The sequence below is a fragment of the Herpailurus yagouaroundi genome, unplaced genomic scaffold, assembly GCF_014898765.1.
Source record: "Herpailurus yagouaroundi ecotype Mexico unplaced genomic scaffold, PumYag 139, whole genome shotgun sequence".
Lineage (NCBI taxonomy): Eukaryota > Metazoa > Chordata > Mammalia > Carnivora > Felidae > Herpailurus > Herpailurus yagouaroundi.
The window spans coordinates 67,676,943-67,701,430 of NW_024412394.1; the positions used below are offsets into that span (position 1 = coordinate 67,676,943).

At 37.5% G+C, this 24,488-nt stretch overlaps 1 protein-coding gene across 3 annotated transcripts in view; it reads right to left on the reverse strand.

Annotated features, from left to right (window-relative positions):
* AK9 (adenylate kinase 9) overlaps positions 1-24,488 on the reverse strand; it is a 131,382-nt gene that overhangs the window by 54,293 nt on the left and 52,601 nt on the right. For all 3 annotated transcript variants that reach the window (XR_005789949.1, XM_040474339.1, XM_040474340.1), the window contains 6 exons: positions 16,190-16,346; positions 15,267-15,381; positions 11,009-11,082; positions 7,375-7,533; positions 1,070-1,159; positions 398-598 (listed from right to left, as the gene is read on the reverse strand). Coding sequence is in view for 2 of the 3 variants with exons in the window: in XM_040474339.1 (XP_040330273.1) it covers positions 398-598; positions 1,070-1,159; positions 7,375-7,533; positions 11,009-11,082; positions 15,267-15,381; positions 16,190-16,346 (796 nt within the window). In the remaining variant the exon portion in view is untranslated. The remainder of the gene's footprint in view (positions 1-397; positions 599-1,069; positions 1,160-7,374; positions 7,534-11,008; positions 11,083-15,266; positions 15,382-16,189; positions 16,347-24,488) is intronic.

Genomic DNA, 24,488 nt, shown 5'->3' on the forward strand with positions numbered 1-24,488 from the left:
AAAAAAAAAAAAAAAAAAAAAAAAAAAAAAAAAAAAAAAAAAAAATAGAAGTAACTTTTGGGAAGATATTTTTAGAATAAAAGGATATTAGCATAAAAAAGTAGTCAAAAATTAGGAAATTTGATTATAATGACTGATCTTAGTTTAAATGTGTATGCAAACAGGTCTTCACAAATTCTTTAAGTGACAACCGGCCAATTTGGCCAGTGCTTTGTGCCCCGGAACTGTTATGATTGGCAGGTGCCTGCAAGATGAGGTTGCTAAATATTTTAAATATCAACCTTGAATATGCTGAATGTTTTACTTCCTAAACCATCAAGAAAGACTTTAAACTTTCACGGTGCTTTTAATAATATTACCTGCTCTTGACAATAAATGTTATGATTGTGGCTCTTACTTTCCATAATCTCAACTACTTTTTGAAGTAGTTCCTCTGGTGTTTTGTCAGCAATCTCCAAGTTTAAAATTTGAACGAAAGACTCATGGATTGCTGGTTCCAGCTGTTTCCAGCCAAAGTTGAAATTTTTAACCTTCTCTTTAATTGGCTCCATTTCAGGAACATCAGGATAAGCATCTTCTGGAAACTCAGGGAGTACAACTTTTGAGTAAAGGTTAAAGGAAAGAAAAAAGAATCTTCAAATATTATATCTTTAGACATATTGCGAAAATAATTTATACTTTATAGTATTTTAAAAACATTTGAAAGAAATAAACTTAATTTTCTAATTAATAATATTATACTCACAAATCATATTTTAATTATGCTTTGTTTTTTATAATGGCTTAAATGAATTATTATTAATAAAATCAAAATTATTTGGATAATTATTAATAATTTCATATAGCAACTTTAACTGTTAATGTATAAAATAAAATTTGATGAAAAACAGTACTATAAGTTGGCTACATATATTTTTAATGTAATAAGCTAAATTAATACATATCAACTGGTATACAACATAGAAAAAAATAAGTAGGAAATTGGTACTATGCCTAAAATAAGGGACTACGCCCTTTGTAAAAGAATTTGAAAAGTACTTTCACACAGTAAGTACTTTCATAATCTAACCTGTTTCCGACAATTCTTTAATTTCCAGGGCCTCTTTGGATCCTTTTGAAATGTCTGTTCCAACTGTAGTATCCTCCCCAGGCTCAGATACTTAAAAAATAAAGCTAATAGTTAGTGTTTGAATTTTAAAACACTATTCCTTTATGAAATTTTTGGCACAAAGAAAATTTCAAAACACAGTGTAATTGTGTATACTATGTCTAAGTGAAAATACAGTTGCTGTTAGGTAAAGTATGGCTTAAAATATTTAATAATATAGAGTGAAAAATGAAGAATATTTAAAAATATATAAAAGGACATTGACCAAAATAATATACACATGGCACATATAATTCTGAGTGATAACTGTTGTTAAATATTATTCAGACTTCTGTTCACATGGCATCAGACTAGGAGTTCCTGATATTTCTTTTAATTTCTTTTTTTTTCAACATTTATTTATTTTTGAGACAAAGAGAGACAGAGCATGAACGGGGGAGGGTCAGAGAGAGGGAGACACAGAATCTGAAACAGGCTCCAGGCTCTGAGCTGTCAGCACAGAGCTTGACGCGGGGCTCAAACTCACGGACTGCGAAATCATGACCTGAGCCAAAGTCGGCCGCTTAACCAACTGAGCCACCCAGGTGCCCCTCTTTTAATTTCTTAATCCACCCATGAAAATACACCAAAAAATCATAAAGTGACAATGAAAGACAATGACATATCAAAGTCCCAGCTGTGTGTGTATTGAAGATATAGATAGAACACTATTTTTCTGGATGTTATAAGACGTGCATCACATACAGATCCAGCAGAGATGGTTCAAGGAAGGAAGAACTAGTTGTCTATCTTCTCACTTTATAGTCTCTCCTAGTTCTGAAACAGAAATTTTGTGTAGCCCAAATATATAACATATTTATGTAATATTCTCTATATAGCTCCATTCTGTAACACTGGAAACTGTTTTCCAAGCTAAAGTAACAGTTGGGTCCTCTTTCTACAGAATTCTATAATTAATACCCAAGGGAGGGGCCCCTGGGTGGCCCAGTGGGTTAAGCATCCGACTTGGGCTCAGGTCATGATCTCATGGTTTGTGGGTTTGAGCCCCGCGTGGGGCTCTGTGCTGATAGTTCAGAGCCTGGAGTCTGCTTCAGATTCTGTGTCTCCCTGTGTCTCTCTGCCCCTCCTCCCACTCATGTTTTGTCTCTCTCTGTCTCTCAAAAATAAATAAACGTTTAAAAAAATAGTCAAGGGAGTAGGATATAGAAGAGGACAAACCTAGGGCTGGTCTGGTGGTGATATGTTTAATTTTAATGTGCTCACTTATCTAAAGAAAAGCATTATAAATCATGACGAAGATAAGAAGAATACCAAGAATATATAGGGACTTCTAAACTTTCTTAGCTTCTCTGGCTAATTACGGAATGAAATAGTCAGAGATGATGAAGATCCAGCGCAGTATAGGAGAGACAGATAAGATGAATATTTACTAAATATCACCACTTGAACTAGGCCAATGCACATTAACTTTACCTTCAGGTCTATATCTGAGAGTACCAGGCAAAACATTAAAGCAAAATGTGTGTGTGTGTGTGTGTGTGTGTGTGTGTGTGTGTGTATGTGTGTGTGTGTGCATGCACAAGAATGTGTGTGGATTGGGGGATGATTCTTATAAATATTCCACCTATTCTTCCTGTTGGTTTCCCTACTCTACCTGCTAGAGCTCAATATAATCTGCTCCATTCAAGGACAAGTCAACAACAACAACATAATGACAAGGCCCTTGAAAAGATGTTATAGTGAAGGGAAAGAGTTATTAAACCAAAGATTTAGATGAAGAATTTGCTCCATCATAAAATGATCTAAATCATAAAAGAAAAGGACTTCTTTTATGAGGCAGAGTAAATTTTAGAAAATACATGCTCGGTATACTCAAAAAGCACAGGAAGACAACATAGCTTATGAAATAAGAATCATGAAGCAAAAAAGAGAGACCAACCTAAGATAAAGGCAGGAATGCAAGAAAGCTAGTTCCAATAAGAAAGCAATGCAAGGAAATGTAAAATGCAATAGCAGATTCAAATATGCATCAGGATAGAGGCAATAAGAAGCAGAAAATAAATCTCAGGTGGAGAACAACAACCTTCCAAAGAATACAGAGAAAAAGAAAAAAGACATCAAAACTATCAGGGAAAAGATTAATGTGGTTGAGAAACAGAAACTAACCAAAAATAATAAAAAGTAATCCTGAAAAAGGAATCTGAAGCAATAAATGAAGGTATAATTGAAGAAAACCATTTTAAGCTAGACAAAGACTAGTATGAAGATAAAAAGAGCTCACTGAATTGCAAGAAAAATCACTCACATACTAGCAAAGTTAAAAAACATAATGGTATTGAAGAATATCTTCTGAGCATCTCTGCAGAAAAGAAAAAAGAACATGGGGGTGCCTGGGTGGCTCAGTAGGTTAAGCTTCCGACTTTGGCTCAGGTCATGATCTCATGGTTCGTGGGTTCAAGCCCCACGTCAGAGCCTGGAGCCTGCTTTGGATTCTGTGTCTCCCTGCCCCTCCCCCCATTTGCGCTCTGTCTCTCTGTCTCCCTCTGTCTCTCTCTCTTTCTCAAAAATAAATAAACATTTAAAAAAAAAAAAAAAAGAAATGTCCCAGAGAAAACCTTTCTCTTAGGCTTGAGTCCAATCAAGTCACAGGTCAAAACAAAACAAAATACCATGCTTAGGAAAACTGAAAGGAAATATATCAGAATATTAAATATTTGTTGCTTCTTGCTGGCAGGACTATGGTGGTTTTCTCCCATCTTTCTATTTGTATGTTTCCTATAATTATCATATCACGTCAAACTTGACTGGGTATCTGAGTGATTTTTAAATACACTATTTAATGTCAATTATATCAGAACCATGATCACTGTCTGAGAGACATTTTCTAAATTTCAACTTGTCTATATTCTATTCGATATATCAATTCACTGTGACCTGTGGATACAGTATGCAGCTAAGTCACCCTTGAGTGTAAGTTTTCAGGACCACGTTTTTCGTAAGTACAATACTGACCTTTTTCCATGATGTAAGGCAACCATTAATAAAACTTTTATTTAGCCTAATTTTTTTCCCCTATGACAATTCTCAATTGTGAGCAAGTATAAGAATCACCTGAGGTGTTCATTAAAATATAGATTCATAAACTCCATCCTATACTTGCTTCAACCAGGACTTGGGTGGAGCTTAGGAGACTTTAAAATAAGCAACTTAGCTTTAAAATTCATATTTATTTCAATTCCAGTGTAGTTAGTATACAGTGTTATGTTAATTTCAGGTGAACCATATAGTGATTCAACAATTCCATACCTTACTCAGTGCTCATCAAGATAATTGTACTCTTCTGTATTATGTTAAAGTGAAATAAGTCAGAGGAAGAAAAATATCATATGATTTCACATGTATGTGGAATTTTAAGAAACAAAACAGATGAACGTAGGGGAAGGGAAGCAAAAATAAGATAAAAACAGAGAGGGAGACAAACCATAAGAGACTCTTAAATACAGAGAACAAACTAAGGGTTGCTGGTGGGGTGTTGGGTGCGGGGATGGGCTAAATGGGTGATGGGCATCAAGGAGGGCACTTGTTGGGAGGAGAACTGGGAGGAACACTGGGTGTTATATGTAACTGATGAATCACTACATCCTATCCTGAAATCATTATTACACTGTATGTTAACTAACTTGGATTTAAATTAAAAAAAAGATAATTGTATTCTTCATTCCCTTCACCTACTTCACCCATTCCCTCACCCATCTCCCCTCTGATAATGATCAGTTTGTTCTCTATAGTGAAGATTCTGTGCTTTGGTTTGTCTCTTTTTTCCCTCTTTGTTCATTTGTTTTATTTCTTAAATTCCACATATGAGTGAAATCATATGGTATTTATTTTTTTCTCTGACAGGCTTATTTTGCTTAGCATTATACCCTCTAGATCCAGCCATGTTGTTGCAAATGGTAAGATTTAATTCTTTTTTATGGATGAATAATATTCCACTGTGTGTGTGTGTGTGTGTGTGTGTGTGTGTGTATACACACCATATCTTCTTTATGCAATGGGCACTTGGGCTGTGTTCATAATTGCCTCCTTAAGTAATTTAGAGGAGAATACTTTATGAAGAAAGAGACCCTTGGATAGAAGAAGTAATCACTAGTTAAACCAGATGCAAGCCCCTCTGTGAAGTAAAATATGGTTTAATATGGCCAAAGAGACCCATTTTACAGAAGCAAACCTGGAGAAGCCTGGAGAAGCCTCCAGAAGCCTAGTCCTGGAGAAGCCTAGTCATGTCAACATTGTCTAGAATTGGGTTAGAACTGACCCTAACTAGAATAGGATGCTGGCTTTAGAACATCCAAAGTAGGTTCTCTGGGGGGAATTAATCAGATAGAAGGCAACAACACTGAATTGTCCCATAGACCTATAACATCAGTAAATACTAACTGTGAGCTATTGTGGACACTGGAATTATAGGGATATGTTTGACATGTCATATTTGATGGATGTCAGTTTCCTTTCTTTCTTTTGTTACTTTATGGCCTGTCTTCTTGTGAAAGGTAGGTGGGTAGAAGAATCATCAGTCAAATTGATTAGGTACTGAAGAAAACAATGAAGTTTCTGGGTAGGAGCTGAAGTCAATAGAGGTGTGGGACTCCTAAAAGGAAATTGTATGTTTCATCCTGCTGGCTCCTCTGTTTGGCACAAGGGATCTGATTTTGTACTTATTGTCTCATAAAGCTAATGCCAATCCTACAGTAAAAATGATTTATGTTGAACTTGAGATTTCTCACTGTAAAAATTCCTCTTAGTCCTGGTCCTTTTACAGCTAACAGCGGGTTCTCAGTCCTTAATTACTCCAGGCTGGCATGTAGCTGCAGGTATCTGAAGGCCTTTAGATGGTAGGATTAGTTTCTAATCCAATACTAACCATGCTTGAAAGCATTTATATGCCTCATTCCCACCACAGTGGGATCCCCTGTCTTGCTGCTTTAAGACACTCTCCTGAGAGTAACTTGCATTGTCCACAGACTCCTTCTTAGAGCCCTGCACTAGTCCACCAAACTGGACCTGTGAGGCAGGGCTGGCTCACAAGTGTGTGACCCATGCACTTGCACAAGGTCTTTTGCTTAGAATGGCCTCACACTTAGATTAATGCTCTTTGGTTGTCATTTGAAATTTTTAGTAATTTTACCTTTGAATTGTTTTTTTAAGCAAAATCAAAAGGGACTCCAGGGGGACAACAGAGAGTGCATGCGAGTAGAGATACGCACAATATGTGTTTCCCATCCCTTGCTCTCAAGTTCTCATGAACATTCCTGACGCCCCATCGTGAGTGTAGAATTCTAAGGGACCTATGTGTGAAGGAGTCATGTGATTGAGTGTTGTGGGCGGAGGGAGGACTCTGGCAGCAATGAGAGACCATGCTTTCCCTTGAACTACAACTTGCTTCAGATACTGAAAGAAGGTGATAGCATTCAAAGAGATGTGAATAATCAAGGAAACTTTCTTACTCATGTTACTTTCCTGTATTAGCTAAACATTTAGGCTGAAAAGGATGATGTAGAGGTAAAGGAAAAAACAGGGCAACCCAGAGTTCCCTACTTTCAGTCTTCCCTTAATTATTAGAAAGCTGGAGAGTGTTGATAGAATATATGTGCATATTAAGAAGCAAAATAAAAAGCTGAGCTAGTTTTATGCATGGAACTGATACAGTATTCTGTTAAGAATGAAATGCATATGCATGTACAAGCTGCAAAATACAAATTGTATAATTTTGGTGACTCTGCACATGAGTTAAATGCTCTTATATTTCCATTTAAATATGGCATTGTACGACATAAAGATGAACAGTAAAATCCATGCTAATGAATAAAATTTAAAATTTTTATTTAGTTAAAATGAGATTAAATAGCAAACCAAAAGCACCATGACAAATTGAGAGAGTCTGTGGAAGAAAAGGAAAAGCTTAATATTTTAGTACATTTAAAGGCACATTCCTGCTTTTTGAACCACGAGACTCACATTTTACATAGCTGGCCCTGCTCCTGAGTGCTAGTACCAGGGCAGAGAAGATTTGGCATTTCTACGACATTGCAACCCATGTGATTTGGACTAAATGGTTGCTCTCTGGAAGCTCATGTCACCATTCTTAGCCTGCATCCATTTTATTAACATAGAAAAGACACAAATACACACATGCATGTGCACACACACACACACATACCCCGATGGACATAAGTAGAATTAAGGACATGGCCTCAGTAGAGTCTAACCTGATTCAGGTTCTGTTTCAGGGACCTCCGGCACTTCAGGTTCCTCAGGTAAGGATCCCCTGGTCTCCTCGGCTACTTCCAGGGCCTCAGACCCTTCCTGAGCTTCAGACTCCTCACCTTCAATCTCCTCTTCAGTCTCTGGATCAGTCTCTTCTGGTTCTAAAAAAAAAATTAGGAGAAAAAAATTATTATTCGGTTTAGGTTAACAAATATTTAATTGGATGTCAAGGATTCTGATAAGTGCTGAGGCCAAAACAAAGAATAAGGAATGGCCTTGCCCTCCTGGAGCATGGGGTTTAATGAGGGAGACAGATACAATGTCTACATATTTTATCTATTAAAATGTAGTGGCAAAAGATGATAGTCATGTGCTCGGAGTGCTAGGGGAACATGGGGCTAAGGGTTTTAACAGTAAAAAACTGGAAACAGCCCAGAAGGCCATTCAATAAGGAAATGGCTAGAACTGCACTGATGTGGAGCCATTAGCTATGTGTGGCTGTTGAGCACTTGAGATGTGGCTAATCCAAATTGAGGTGTGCTGCAAATATAAAATACACAATGGATTTCAAAGGCTTAGTATGAAAAACTGAATGCAAAGTACATTCAGAAATTTTTGCACCGATTACATGTTAAAAAATAATCTTCTGTGTATATTAAGTAAAATATAATTAATGTCACTTGTTTCTTTTTGCTTTTATGTAGCTACTAGAAAATTTAAAGTTACATATGTGACTTGCATTATATTTCTACTGGGCAGCATGAGGCTAGATTTAATGTACACATGACAGATTTTCTTATACCTAATTGCAAATAATGGAGTATGTTGATTCGTATGTCAAATGTAAATTTTGAAAGCATAATTCCAAGTTTTATGGAGTTGCATGTAAATCTTTCAGGAAGAAGATGCAGTGAACAGTGTCAGAAAACCTATCTCCTTGGGGCGCCTGGGTGGCTCAGTCGGTTGGGCATCCGACTTCGGCTCAGGTCATGATCTCGTGGTCCGTGAGTTCGAGCCCCACGTCAGGCTCTGTGCTGACAGCTCAGAGCCTGGAGCCTGTTTCAGATTCTGTGTCTCCCTCTCTCTCTGACCCTCCCCCGTTCATGCTGTCTCTCCCTGTCTCAAAAATAAATAAACGTTAAAAATAAAAATTAAAATTAAAAAAAGAAAGAAAACCTATCTTCTCAATTCCTTTTAATATATTCATGAAATTAAAAAACAAGATATTTCTATGCAGATGATACGAGAAAATGAATGAGCCTGTTTTCTGGACTCTTGTGGAAATTTCTTCCTCCACTGATTACCTTCCAAGACTATCTGGTATGAGATACCTCTGGTATCTGAATGTTAATCTAAATCTGGATGATTAAGCACCGAGAGCAAAGCAACCCCAAGTGTTTTTTCTTATAGGTCTGGGTCTGTACCAGGACTACAGTGTATGTGGCTTCCAAGTAGGTGACTTACATTGTGGTGACTCTTTTGTGTTACATAGAGGAATTTATGGTGACGCACACAAGGAAGAAGTAGCGTTTGCGGAATCTGACCAGGGCTTGGCATGACATTATGTGCTGTACGGCCGAAACTCACAATGTCTTTCAACTGAGTATCTTCTCATAGTAAAAAAAATTATCAAATGCCTAACATGCATACATGTAGTTATTTTTAAGTTGAATTCTTTTTTTTTTTAAGTTTATTTATTTTTTGGGCGCCTGGGTGGCTCAGTTGGTTAAGTGCCCAGCTTCAGCTCAGGTCATGATCTCACAGTTTATGAGTTCGAGCCCATCAGGTTCTGTGCTGACAGCTCAGAGCTTGGAGCCTGCTTCAGATTCTGTGTCTCCCTCTCTCTCTCTCTCTCTCTCTCTCTCTCTCTGCCCTTCCCCTGCTCACTCTCTGTCTCTCTCTCTCCCAAAAATAAATAAATATTAAAAAAAATTATTTATTTTTGAGAGAGAGAGAGCATGTGCCAGCAGGAGAGGAACAGAGAGAGAGAGCGAGAGAGAGAATACCAAGCAGGCTCTGCACTGTGAGTGCAGAGCACAATTTGGGGCTCGATCTCACCAACTGCAAGATCATGACCTGAGCCAAAATCAAGAGTTAGATGCTTAACCAACTGAGCCCCCAAGGTATCCCTATAAATTGAATTCTTTTCCATATTAGGTACTTTATAAAATATACAAATGAAGAGTTTATATAATGATGCTGAGAAGTGTAAAAAGTTCTAATACTTTTTCTAGAATTCTAATGGCTAATCTGTGTACCAGATAAGTCAGGAATGTATTGAAAAATGTGTTAAGATCCTTATACTATCTGCGATTTTACTAAGTATGTGTTATATTAGTTGTCTATTGCTTCATAATAAAGAACTCCAAAATTTAGTGATTAAAACAACAATAACCACATGTTATCCTTGCAGGTCCTGGGGTCGGGATTTCGGGGGTAGCTTCACCGGTGGCTCTGTCTTTGGGTCTCTCATGAAGTCAAATGAAGATGTTGGTCAAGGCTGCAGTCTCTGAAAACCTGTCTGGGGCTGGAGGACTGACTTCTGAGGTGGCTACTCAAAGCCTGAGTGAGCTTCCCAGGGAGCAGGGAGAGATCAGCCCTGAGTTAAGTCCTGACCCACAGAAGCGTGTACGGAATGCAAATGTGGCTCTTCTACAGTTTTGGGGTGGCTTGTTGCCAGCAAAGGAAAACTGAAATAGACACTTTTTACTCTTTTGAATCATGGACTCTTCTGGCAGCCCGATGAAACTTATGGGCCCTCCTTAGAATAATGCTTTCACACCCATAAAATAAAACTCATAAGAATCCAATTATATTGAAATGTAGGTATGAAGGTATCAAAATAAATTTTGTGCTGTAGGAAATTTGTGAACTTTCCTAATGCATTAAGTAACAACAGGTAGCAATTGGTTTAATAACTACCATCGTTTTGAAATCGTGATAGGCACAACCAGGATATATAAAACTGTAATGTGACCTGAAAGTATTTTTGTTCCTATTGGTGACAAAGTCAAGATACTACTGATACTATTATGGTTTGTTGCCTATATTAATTACCAGTTGAAGGAAATATTAAACTTCAGATAAAGGTTAGGGAAAATAAAGTTGTAGTTACTTCCCCATTCAAGCTCACAGGCCTCTGAATTTTATCCATGAACCCTAGGCTAAGAGCTTCAGTCTTAAAAGAAACTTTTGGAGTAAATTCTTCCGTAATGGAGATAGAAGTTTAAGTTCAAAGAAAATAGGTACAGCAGGAGATTGGCTGTTTTCTCAACTTCCCCAGGAATCCTTCTACCAGAATTCCAGCAGCCGTGTGTCGTACATGACGAGGCAGCTGTTTTACAACATGCTGCATATGATCCATGTAGAGGGTGCACACGTAGGTATCTGTGTGGGAGCTCTTTTCCTTTGACTCCATTACTCTAGTGACCATATAATTTATTATCTAAATTGGAACACTAAGAATGAAAGTGGATCAAATAAATATTTCAATACCACAGGCATAAACCTAGACTCTCATGGGCAAACAGGGATATATGGTCACCTTGTCTGTAATTCACTTGAAATACTGCAGTTTCCTGCAGTAACAATACAAAATTAAATGACACATTATTAGTGATATAAATCTGTGTTTGCCTTTTGCTTTCTCATTCATAGCTTCCAACAGGCTTTGGTTTTCTTGTATTCTCAATGCCTCTTCAGTGGCTTTTCTGAAACGAAAATGTCCAAAATTTAATCATCTTTGGAAATTCAGACATCTCACAATGTTACAGTATTTGAGGCTTATGATGGTAAAAAACAGAGTAAGTTGTGTATAATGTTCATTATACTTTTTAACTTTACACTGTAAATGTTTACTTTGCTGATATTGAAGTCAGTTAATTTTCCAGGTTTTTTTTCCCCCCAATTTTTTTTCTTTTTTTTTTTTGGTAAGGAAAGTTGCAATGTTACACTTAAAAAAACTTTGGCTGTTAATTGGGAAATTTGTCAAAATTAATAAAGGATTGTCTCACTCCAATTTGAAAAGGTAAATGGGAGAAGTTGGACCATTTTCCCTTCGGATTAAGTGGAAAATGTTCACAAAATAATGTTAAGTGACAAAAAAGCATAATATAAAACTATGTATAATCTAATTTTAATTCTGTACTTAAAATTTATATAAATCATGATCAAAAGATTAGAAGAAAACTAGTCAAACTGTTCACAGTAATTATCTCTGGATGCTGGCATTATGAGATTTTTTTCTTTTACTTATCATTTTTTGCATTTAAAAATTTTCTAGGGGCGCCTGGGTGGCTCAGTCAGTTAAGTGTCCGACTTCGGCTCAGGTCATGATCTCACGGTTCGTAAGTTTGAGGGCCGTGTCGGACTCTGTGCTGACAGCTCAGAACCTGGAGCCTGCTTCCGATTCTGTGTCTCCCCCTCTCTCTCTCTACCCCTCCCCTGCTTGTGTGCTGTCTCTCTCTCTCTCTCTCTCTCTCTCTCAAAGGTGAATAAACATTTAAAAAATGATAATAAAATAAAATAAAATTTTTCTATATTGAATAAATAGATAATTATCTTTGTAATCAGAAAAATTATTTCCTTATTTCCATTCAACACAGTAATAATGAAATTTGGAGACTTGAAATATAAAAATATAAATATCTGGAGGGAATCTGTTTTTCACTAGGGTTGAAGCACTAAGCCTGCCTTCATGATGAAGACAGGTATAAGGAAAGCTAGTAAAGTGATGAAGTAAAGCAATACTTGTTAAAATTAAAATTTGTATACCTTTGACCTAAAATTCTATATCTAGGAATTAACTCTCGAGAATTGACATACTACTGTACAAAGACACATGAATAAGAATGTCGATGCATTTAAAAAAAAACAAAACAAAAAATTGTATCAAGTATTCACCAACAAGGGATGAATTAAGTAGAGCCTATTCATACTGGTTGCCCACGCTGGGGCAGTTTTTCTGACTGTTCTGTAAATCTGTCCTTCTCCATATTCAGTGTTCTTTGCATCCTTTTCTCCATCTTGTGAAAATCTAATTATTTCTATTCTTTTCAAAAGACACTGCTATACTTCTTTTGCCAACAGATGTATTTCTTGTTACTAGGGAATGTTCTCTCGTTTAGGTATTCTAAATCCTGCAATCTCTCCTGCAGTCGTGGTGTAATTCGAGTTCTCTTTATTCATGACCCGGACCTCTGAGACTCCTGGATATTCTTTCTTCACCCCTTCCCCATTTGACTGCGTGCCCATCAGCAGTCATCCTGTTTATTTCAGGCAGGGCTCTTTTGTGAACCTTTCCTTGTCCACAGCCTAAATATAGTAAGCCACTGCTAAGAATCTAAGACTTGACAAGAATGAGGAAGAATTTTGCTGTCAGTTGTTAGTCACTTCTACAAAACCACTTGGATAAATGAGTCAAAGACAAAATGGAAGGACAGAAATTATCTTGGACTTGACTGGCACATCTGTAAACTGCTGCTATAAAAGCTGCAGAATTCGGGGCGCCTGGGTGGCGCAGTCGGTTAAGCGTCCGACTTCAGCCAGGTCACGATCTCGCGGTCTGTGAGTTCGAGCCTCGCGTCGGGCTCTGGGCTGATGGCTCAGAGCCTGGAGCCTGTTTCCCATTCTGTGTCTCCCTCTCTCTCTGCCCCTCCCCCGTTCGTGCTCTGTCTCTCTCTGTCCCAAAAATAAATAAACGTTGGGAAAAAAAAATTAAAAAAAAAAAAAGGCTGCAGAATTCAGTGTGTCTGTAGATATTTGGCCCAAGTTGTAATTTTTAATCCTGTTAATTTTATCTCCTTTCCAACTGAGATGCAAGGCCTGTAAATTACTTTTCTTTTTTCTTTTTAACAGTTTTAAATTTCATTCTCTCCAGCATATGAAAAAATGTTTGTTTAAAAATACTCATGTTGGGCGCCTGGGTGGCGCAGTCGGTTAAGCGTCCGACTTCAGCCAGGTCACGATCTCGCGGTCCGTGAGTTCGAGCCCTGCGTCGGGCTCTGGGCTGATGGCTCAGAGCCTGGAGCCTGCTTCCGATTCTGTGTCTCCCTCTCTCTCTGCCCCTCCCCCGTTCATGCTCTGTCTCTCTCTGTCCCAAAAATAAATAAAAAATGTTGAAAAAAAAAATTAAAAAAAAAATACTCATGTTGAATTTTTAAAATATAGAAATTAGAAAATATACAGAACGTATAAAGATGCAGAAAAGCTTGTTTCAATCTGGGCAAATCTTTCCCTGTAAGAAGTTTACAAAGATGTGACAATTTGGAATCAAAAGAGGTAACAATTGATTATAGAGACAGCTCACAGAGTTCCATAGGATAAAAGGGAAATGAAGGTAGAGTAGGGAGAAAGTGGAGTTCTCTTTTCCTTTTTTAAAAAAATGATACATGTGGGGCGCCTGGGTGGCTTAGTCAGTCAAGTGTCCCGACTCCTGGTTTTGGCTCAGGCATAATCTCAAGGTTGTGGGATCAAGCCCTGCGTTGAGCTCTATACTGACAGAGTGGAACCTGCTTGGGATTCTCTCTCTCCTCCCTCTGTTCCCCCTGCTATGCATGCACTCTCTCCCTCCCTCTCTCTCACTCTCTCTCTTTCAAAAAAAAGATACATGTATATGTAGTATGTATTCTAAATTATCTCCTTAAAATGTTGCAGACCTTCAGTCTAAAAACCACATTAACTTTGTTTTACTCTTGTGTTAATAGCTTCATCTGTTCTCAAATATTTCCATTTCTCATACACTGGGAAAAAATTAGGTAATCCCTTAAACCTTAGCAGATGGTAGCTCCATTTATAAGAAAACATTATAAAAGTTGAAAGCAAATGTAATACATTTGTAATTATTGTCTGAATAAATATCTTGTACTCAATATATCAAACACTTTTATTAAATAACCTAACTAAATTATACTTCATATATTTTGGTATTGAGTTCTTAAAGGAATGGCTAACTTAGATGAAGAGTAAACACTGAAAAAAAAAATCCCTCTGACATACACTTATCAGTTATCTGCCTCCCCTGCCCCTCATTATGTGTCTCCCAGCTTCATAATTTCTAGAGTTCAAAGAGGCTCCTAAATCCCAGCTCTAACTGCTGATAGCTGAGGGGAAAAGGAAATAGCATTCGAGAAAGCTCCTGTCTATAGGTGTTGTCCTTAACGGCAGGAGCTTTGGTGGATTAGCATAAAGAAATTTAATTCTTACATTATCACTTTGAGAAGCAGGAATCCCAGTGGATGAATTACAATCTAAAGCACGTTTCAGCAAGAAAGAACAATTAGCAAATTAAGTCACTGCTTCTTTTCATATTTTATTCTCCAATCTGAAGAACCTGATAGTTTATTAAAGTTTAGTTCTTGACCCTGCCATGGACAAATAGATAGGTGCTCACATTTGTAAAAGCTCTTCATTGCACCCAGACTGGAAAATAAACTTTGATGTTGAGCCTGCCAACTATAAATAATTAGTCTTGTTTTCTCCTTATGTAGAACATAGTCAGGGTTCAGATTTTAGTTATTTCACACAAGTGTACTTTCATTTACTTTTTATCATGTTATTCTTCAATTTGTGGATACTAGTCAGCGAAATTATTTAAGTCACAGACAAATATGGTAAAAAAAAGTCTTGCTTGTGCTCAGTTTTTTTTACAGTGTCTTTTGAGAGTCAACATCTGATCTAGAGTAAGTTTGATTTCGGGCTGAGAAAACATGCCCAACTCGGTACTTTAGAGAATCTGAAAGTATTTGTAAAACTACTGTTTGTTTTGTTTTGTTTTTTAAGAATTGGATCTACTTAGTGGACCACTGTTTTGTTATTAAAGATATTTCATAACTGTAGCTTGTAAATAGATATAAAAGATTCGTTAGCTTGTTTTATTAAGCCAGGCAGATTTTACCTTGCTTCTTCTTCCTCTTTTTTTTTCTTTTGTAGTTCATCTAATAATCTTTCCAAAATCTTAGAGTCAATTTCAGGTTTATTCTCTAAATACAGTCTATTCAGTAAATATTTTCCTGAAATATAAAGAGAATAACATTAACTTTGAAGCTTTATAAAATACAGTGAGATATATTTTGGAAATTAACAATGAAAAAGTATTTCTGCCTAAATCCAAATACATTTTCCTTTAAGCATTTATCTAAGTAGAGCCCAGGTTCTTTAAAATACTGAGACCATCTCAAATCCTTTCTAAGAGATATATATTGGCATGTTAAAAATAATTAAAACATGAAAAGAGAGAATATATTTCCCCCCCTTGAAACTCTTTTCAAATATATTTCCTTAAAAGGCAAGATGACAGAATATTCTTAGCCCCCATGTCAAAAATTAGTTAACCATATGTGTAGGGGTGTATTTCTGGGCTCTTTATTCTAGGGGTCAGTTTTTATGCCAGTACCACACTTCTTTGATTATTATAGCTTTGTCCAAAGGGATGGAATAGTTAAAATTGAGTTCTTCTATGTTTATATACTTAATATTTCCCATTTGAGGTGAATAAGAACAGGTATATAGTCTCTACTCTCAGTCTTATATATTTCTCATTTAGAAGTTATAGTGCTGACTGGGAATGGGGTGTTAAACTGAGCACCAAAGAATAATTGTTCGGGCCTGATGGAACATCCAGGGATCCAGCACGCTATCCCTGGCCATCTACTTGGTGAATGGATGTCTCATTTTGTGTACCTCTAAGTCACGAAGGGATTGTTGGGGTGGAATATGTACCTAGGGAGAGTGGAGAGTTTTCCATTTTGTATTGTAACTAAACATATTATCATCAAGAAAAACTTCACTTTCAAATTTACATGATGAATATATACCAACCATTGTTTTCTGTATCTGATAAGCAGATTACTAAGTCAGGTATAATTCCTTTCTTGACTAAGACTATCCACAGTTCTTTTATAATAGGGCAGTTGTCCAGGATCCATCCTCCATGTTTTGGGGTGCTAGAAGACCTATTTGTGTTTTCTTCAACAGCCTGTTAAGAATGACACACTGGTATTACCATCACAGCCACAGAAGTCAAGGATACTCTTTGATGTATCATTTTTGTGGACCTTAACCAATTATCTTTCAAATTCTCACTGGAAAGAAAAAAAAAGAATCAGTTTATTTTAAAAGGGAAAATTCTAAGGAAATCAACTAAGTTTTAAAAATTAAGAATGGGAAGCAAAAGCCTTTATTAAATACATAGAACAATACATTTTTGCTATATGCTATTCAGTATTATATATATATATATGTATATTTTTAGAGAGAGAGAGAGCATGTGCGTGCACACGTACATGAGTGGTAGAGGGGCAGAGAGAGAGAGAGAATCTCAAGCAGGTTCCACGCTCTGCATGGAGCTCAATGTGGGGCTCAATCCCACAACCCTGGGAACATGACCTGAGCCAAAATCAAGAGTCAAGTGCTCAACTGATAGAGTCACCCAGGCACCCCTGTTATTTAGTATTATAGAATTCAGATCCTGACTTAGGAGGTTTTAGGTACCAAGGGTCCATGAGTCTGCATTTCTAACATGCTCCCAGGTGACAGTTGTCCCTGGGCCACCTTTTGAGTAGCAAGGGCCCAGTCCAGCTTGCCTGTTTTAGTGACAACACTCTTCATTTCCCTTTTGCTTTTCATCCCTCATTGTGAGAGCGGAGAATGTACTGAGATGGTTGCTAAAAGCAGTAAGAGGAATCGGGGCAAAACAAAACTTGCAGGTGCTTAGGGAGTTCTGCTAAACTGTGCCCCCAACCCTCCTCCCTCAGTGCAGTAGCAACAGCCTCAACACGAGCATGGAAATTAGTGATGTGGATCTGTGAATACACCTACTCTGAGGGTTTCAAGTTTGTGTGTCACCAGGTAATCATAGGATGTTAGAAGTGAAAGGGGAAGAGATGTCACGAGGATGGGTATGACTCCCTGGCCTCTGCAGAATTTAAGATTACCTACTTTTCGAATCTCCATCTCAGTGAAGAGTCTTTTAAAAAAAGAACTTTAAACACTTTGAAATTCTTAACATAGAGAATTAGAGAAAAAGAGAAAGCTATAAAAAAGAAGTATAAATGAAAATAAGTCAGACAGAGAACGACAAATACTATACAATCTCACTTATATGTAGAATCTAAAAAGATGAACTCATAGAAACAGGAAACAGATATGTGGTGGCCAGAGGCAGGGGTAGGGGTGGGGGAATGAGTGTAGGGGATCAAAGGTACAAATGTACCATTATAAGATGAATAAGTCCTGGGGATGTAATATTCAGCATGGTCTGACTATAGTTTACAACACTATATTGTATATTTTAAAGTTGCTAAGAGAGTCAATCTTAGAAGTTCTCACCACACACACACACACACACACACACACACACATACACACACACACACAAACTAAGTGTGTGAAGTGATGGGTGTTAGCTAAAATTATTGTGGTAAACATTTTGCAATATATACATAAACGATATCCTGATGTTATACACCTTAAACTAATACAGTGCTATATGTCAAATACAACTCAATAGGGGTGCCTGGGAGGCTCAGTCAGTTGAGTGTCTGGCTTCAGCTCAGGTCATGATCTCACAGTTTGTGAGTGTGAAACCGGTGTTGGGCTCTGTGCTGTCAGCTCAGAGCCTGGAGCCTGCTTTAGATTCTGTGTCTCCTTCTCTCTCTGCTCCTCTCCTGCTTACATTCTGTCTCTTTCTCCCTCAAAGATAAATAAACATTAAAAAAAATGAAAAAGAAACAAAAAGAACTCAGTAAAACTGAAAAAAAAGAAATATAAATGGTTAATGAAAAAATTATTTTTGTTTTTATTTTTGAGAGAGAGAGAGAGAGAGAGAGCAAGCATGTGAGAGAGAGTGGGGGAGGGGCTGAGAGAGAGAGAATCCCAAGCAGGCTCTGCACCGTCAGTGTGAAGCCTGATGCTGGCTTGAACTCATGAACTGTGAGATCATGAGCAGAGCTGTAATCAAGAGCTGGATGCTCAACTGACTGAGTCACCCAGGTGCCCCAATGGGTAATGAAAATTTTACTGTCCAGTTTCAAGATAGGAAAATTAAAGCAACACCGAGATGCAATTTATAATTTCTCCATCTCACTCAATGGATTTGAAAAATTTAATACCTTCATAATATATATTTTTTTATTTTGGAGAGAGAATGAGCGCACGGGCAAGGGTGAGGGGCAGCGAGAGAGAGTGAGAGAGAGAGAGAGAATCTCAAGCAGGCTCCACACTCAGCATGGAACTCAATGCAGGGCTCAAACTCACGAACCATGAGATCATCCCCTGATGATCATCGAGAGTCGGATGCTCAAACGACAGAACCACCCAGGCACCACCCTTCATAGTATTTTATCAAATGAATAGGTCTTATTTTGTTTAATTATTCTCTTACTGTTAAATGTTTACATCACTTACAATTTTAATATAACACTGTGATGAACATCTGTATATATAAATCCTTGCCCAAATGTTATGTATTTCTTCAGGTCAGATTCCTTAGGTCAAAAGGCATAAAAGAATGAACATTTTAAAGGCTTTTCACACACACCGACACATTGCTTCCAAAACATCTGTATCAATTTTCACTCTCCCTACGTGACTATCTCATCATAGCCTCACTAGTATAGATTATTATGCATTTTTAAAAATCTTTGGCAATTTGACAGGTAAGAATCTGTATCCCACAGTTTTAAGTTTCATATTTTTTATCAAAATTTGAACATGAAAATTTTCAATGAACCATTTGCATTTCTTCTTTGATGAAATAATCTGTTTATACCTTTTGCCGGCTTTTATATTAGGGTACTCTATTTTCCTTGATTTTGTGAGAAATATTTATATTAAGGAATTAATATGTCATTATTTATTATAAATGCTTGCCCTAGTTTGATCTTTGTCCTAAAATTATGATTCTCATGTTTGTTTGTTTTTCTTCATAGAGAGAATCACTATTAAATAGCCTCTTTGTTGAGATTTTGCTTGAAGAGTTTTCCCACTGTGTTTGCGCAGGTCCAAATGTGGAAGTTATATTTCTGACTTGACCTCAAGTGACTCTAAGGGAAGAGAGAAGTGAAACATTATGGGCACATGACACTGCTTCAGGAAAGGAAGTCACTGAAACAGGGCAGGGGGAAGGTGCTGCTGTTGCTGAAGTGGCACAAGGCACTCGGGCCTGGACATTTCAAAGCTGAGGGGAGGAAAGTTTCAGGAGGCAAGGACCTGGGTGCCTGAGGATACACGTTTTCGATGTATAGGTAAAACAGCTTTGGTGTAGGAATCTGTTGAGGGAGATTCCCCAGTTGAGATCACTGTGGAGAGAAGGGGGAAACCTGCCTTAGGAGTTCATATCTGAAAGAACTCCTGAGTGTGTGGCCCAGCAGAGTGAAGGCGGGACTCTGAGCCTGGAGACTGCGCCTTGCAGGGCAAGTGGTAGGGAAGGGGCCCTTTGTGCTTGGTCTCTGTCTGGCCCCGCTGTCACCAGAGTCATGGAAGTGGGCTCTCAGGTGTCTGAGCGCTGAAAATAGTGTCACTCTCTTTGGACATCCTCAGGGAAGGGGTGAGTGAGAGAAAGTAATATTTAGAAAAATGATGTAACATTTAAATGCACTATTCATCTTTCTATCCTTTTGTGATTTTAACTTAATAAATTTTTCCCTGGGGGTGCCTGGGTGGCTTGGTTGGTTAAGCGTCCAACTTCGGCTCAGGTCATGATCTCACGGTCCGTGAGTTCGAGCCCCGCGTGGGGCTCTGTGCTGACAGCTCAGAGCCTGGAGCCTGTTTCAGATTCTGTGTCTCCCTCTCTCTCTGCTCCTCCCCTGTTCATGCTGGGTCTCTCTCTGTCTCAAAAATAAATAAACGTTAAAAAAATTAAAAAAAATTTTTTTCCCTGTATTTAATGCTGTTTTAGATTCCCTTATTCTATGTTATTTCATGTTTACTTTTAATCACTTGTGAATATATATATTATATACACATACATATATGTTTCTCGCTTGTATAAACAAATATTTATCACTGTGAAAAATATCTAGAGAGAGAGAGAGAGATTGAGAGAAGGGACTGGGAGAATCAGAGGAAGCAGGACATGACACAGAGAGACAAGGGAGGCCCAGAAAAACATAATGACCATGTGACGAACACAGGTACAAGGGCAGAAATGGAGATGTTTTAGAGCAATAGCTGTGTGACCATGGAAGCAGAGCAAAACTGATGTATCACATAGAGAAGACTACAGTGACTAAAGAAATAGGTTGTGGATATGATACGCAGCAAGATTAAGTCATGGGCTGAACAACATACAGCAGCAGGTTTGACGCAAAAGCCCCACTTCCCTTGACGTTGTTCTCGAGACATTTTTCTGCTAGGTACTGGGCAAATACCTTTGGTATAGTCTGTGTAACAGCTTCAGTTATCACAAGTGTGCAGAGCGATAGGAGCAGAAAAAAGTTCCCAGTGTCCCCCAGCCTCTGTTGTTGTGTGCTCTGTAGCCAGTCAAGACAGAAACCAGGGAAAAGTGCAAATGATTTAGCATGGAATAAACTTCTGTGCATTCGCCATTGCAAGGGGGTGACTCTTATTTCCCTTTGGTAGAAATGATACCTATCATTATTTCTGTATTTTTAAGACTTTAAAATACTGTTAAACTATAACTCTAAAAGATTCTAAAAATACCGAGATACAGATGTGGTTTCAGAAGCCTCCTTAACCCATCACTCTAGGGAGCCATGCCTAACTGTTCCATTTGCAAATGAAATAAAACCTATTCCCTTTTCCTGGACTGGATCATCCGTTAGGCCCAAGTGCACCTGTTCTGCACATGGGCTGTGAGCTTCAGATAAGAAAATGAAATTAGTGGGAAGCAAAATGGGAAAACAGGATACAAAAATGATTGCAGGAACAATTGGAAAATAAAATACAACCACGACGGTATCTAAAATAGCATCGAAATACATTAAATACCTAAGAATAAACCTAATGAGAGATACTGAAGACCTCTATCCTGAAAACTACAAAACAATGCTGGGAGAAATTACAGAGCTACAGTAGTTAGTATGTGTGGTACTGGAACACAGATAGACAAATACGTCAATGGAACAGAATAGAGTGTCCAGAAATAGACCACACAGATAGGGCCACTTGATTTATTTTTTAATTTTTATTTATTTTTAAAGTTTATTTATTAAGAGAGAGAAAGAGAGCATGCAAGAGGGGGGGCAGAGAGAGAGGGAAAGAGAGAACCTCCAGCAGGCTGTTCTGCACTGTCAGTGCTGTTCCTGACACAGGGCTTGAGCTCATGAACCAGGAGATCATGACCTGAGCCAAAATCAAGAGTTGGATGCTTAACCCACTGAGCCACCCTGGCGCCCCAGGGTCACTTGCTTTATGATAGTGGGGAAAGGTTGGTCTTTTCAATAAATGGTGCCAGAATACAGCTGGATATTTGTATTAGAAAAAAATGAACCTTGATCCTCATGTTGTGGGTTTAAAAAAATCCATGTAAAAGTATGTATGTATATATTTATTATTATTTGTTACTGAAGTACAACTGACATACAATATAATATTAGTTTCAGCTATACAATATAGTGATTCTGCAATTATATACATTACAAAATAAAGTTTATAATTATTTACCATGATAATATAAATGTAGTCACCCTCTGTCACCATACAAAGTTATTACAATAGTGCTGATTACATTCCCTATGCTGCACTTTTCATCCCTTTGACTGATTTCTTTTTTTATTTTTATTTTTTACTTTTAATGGCCTTAGTTTCATTTATTTATTTATTTATTTATTTATTTATTTATTTAATTTTATTTTTTAAAAATTTACATCCAAATTAGTTAGCATATAGTGCAACGATGATTTCAGGAGTAGATTCCTTAGTGTACCTTACCCATTTAGCCCATCCCCCCTCCACACCCCCTCCAGTAATCCTCAGTTTGTTCTCCATATTTATGAGTCTCTTATGTTTGGTCCCCCTCCCTGTGTTTATATTATTTTTGTTTCTCTTCCCATATGTTCATCTGTTTTGTCTCTTAAAGTCCTCATATGAGTGAAGTCATATGATATTTGTCTTTCTCTGACTAATTTCACTTAGCATAATAGCCTACATTTCCATCCATGTAGTGGCAAATGGCAAGATTTCATTCTTTTTGATTGCTGAGTAATACTCTATGATATATATATATAGATAGATAGATAGATAGATAGATAGATCATAGAGAGAGTATATATGGTGTATATATATACATACCACATCTTCTTTATCCATTCATCCATCAATGGACATTTGGGCTCTTTTCCATACTTTGGCTATTGTCCATTAGCTTCTATAAACATTGGGGTGCATGTGTCCCTTTGAAACAGCACACCTGTATCCTTTGGATAAATACCTAGTAGTGCAATTGCTGAGTTACAGGGTGGTTCTATTTTTAATTTTTTGAGGAACCTCCATACTGTTTTCCAGAGTGGCTACCCCAGTTTGCATTTCTACCAGCAGTGCAAAAAGGTTCCTCTTTCTCTGCATCCTTGTCAACATCTGTCATTGCCTGAGTTGTTAATTTTAGCCATTCTGACTGGTGTGAGGTGGTATCTTATTGTGGTTTTGATTTGTATTTCCCTGATGATGAGTGATGTTGAGCATTTTTTCATGTGTCAGTTGGCCATCTGCATGTCTTCTTTGGAAAAGCGTCTGTCCATGTCTTTTGCCCATTTCTTCACTGGATTATTTGTTTTTTTGGGTGTTGAGTTTGATAAGTTTTTTTATGGATTTTGGATACTAACCCTTTATCCATATGTCATTTGCAAATATCTTCTCCCGTTCCATTGTTTGCTTTAGTTTCGCTGATTGTTTCCTTTGCTGTGCAGAAGCTTTTTATTTTGATGAGGTCCCAATACTTCATTTTGCTTTTGTTTCCTGTCTCCAGAGACATGTTGAATAAGAAGTTGCTGCGGCTGAGGTCAAAGAGGTTTTTGCCTGCTTTCTCTTCAAGGATTTTGATGGCTTCCTGTCTTACATTTAGGTCTTTCATCTATTTTGAGTTTATTTTTGTGTATGATGTAAGAAAATGGTCTAGGCTCATTCTCCTGCATGTCGCTGTCCAGTTTTCCCAACACTATTTGCTGAGGAGACTGTCTTTATTCCATTGGATCTTCTTTCCTGCTTTGTCAAAGATTAGTTGGCCATATGTTTGTAAATCCATTTCTGGGTTCTCTATTCTGTTCCATTGATCAAGGTGTCTGTTTTTCTGTCTGTACCATACTATCTTGATGATTACAACTTTGTAATATAGCTTGGAGTCTGGGATTGTGATACTTCCAGCTCTGGTTTTATTTTTCAGGATTGCTTTGGCTTTTCAGGGTCTTTTCTGGTTCTATACAAATTTTAGGATTGTTTGTTCTAGCTCTGTGAAGAATGCTGGTGTTATTGTGATAAGGATTGCACTGAAGGTGTAGATTGCTTTGGGTAGTATCGACATTTTAACAATATTTGTTCTTCCAATCCATGAGCATGGAATAATTTTCCATTTTTTTGTGTGTCTTCTTCAATTTCTTTCATAAGCTTTCTATACTGTATAGTTTTCAGTGTATAGTTTTTCACCTCTTTGGTTAGATTTATTCCTAGGTATTTTATGGTTTTTGGTACAATTGTAAATGGGATCGATTCCTTGATTTCTCTTTCTGCTGCTTCATTATTGGTGTATAGAAATGCAACCAATTTCTGTGCATTCATTTTATATCCTGCCACTGCTGAATTCATGGATTGGCAGTTTTATCTAGCAGTTCTTTGGTGGAATCTTTTGGGTTTTCTATATAGAGTATCATGTCATCTGTGAAGAGGGAAAGTTTGACTTTCTCCTTGCTGATTTGGATGCCTTTTATTTCTTTGTATTGTCTAATTGCTGAAGTTAGGACTTCCAACACTATGTTGAATAACAGTGGTGAGGGTGAACATCTCTGTTATGTTCCTGACATTAGGGGGAAAGCTCTTAGTTTTTCCCCATGGAGGATGATATTAGTGGTGGGTCTTTCGTATATAACCTTTATGATCTTGAGGTATGATCCTTCTATCCCCACTTTCTTGAGGTTTTTATCAAGAAAGGATGCTGTATTTTGTCAAA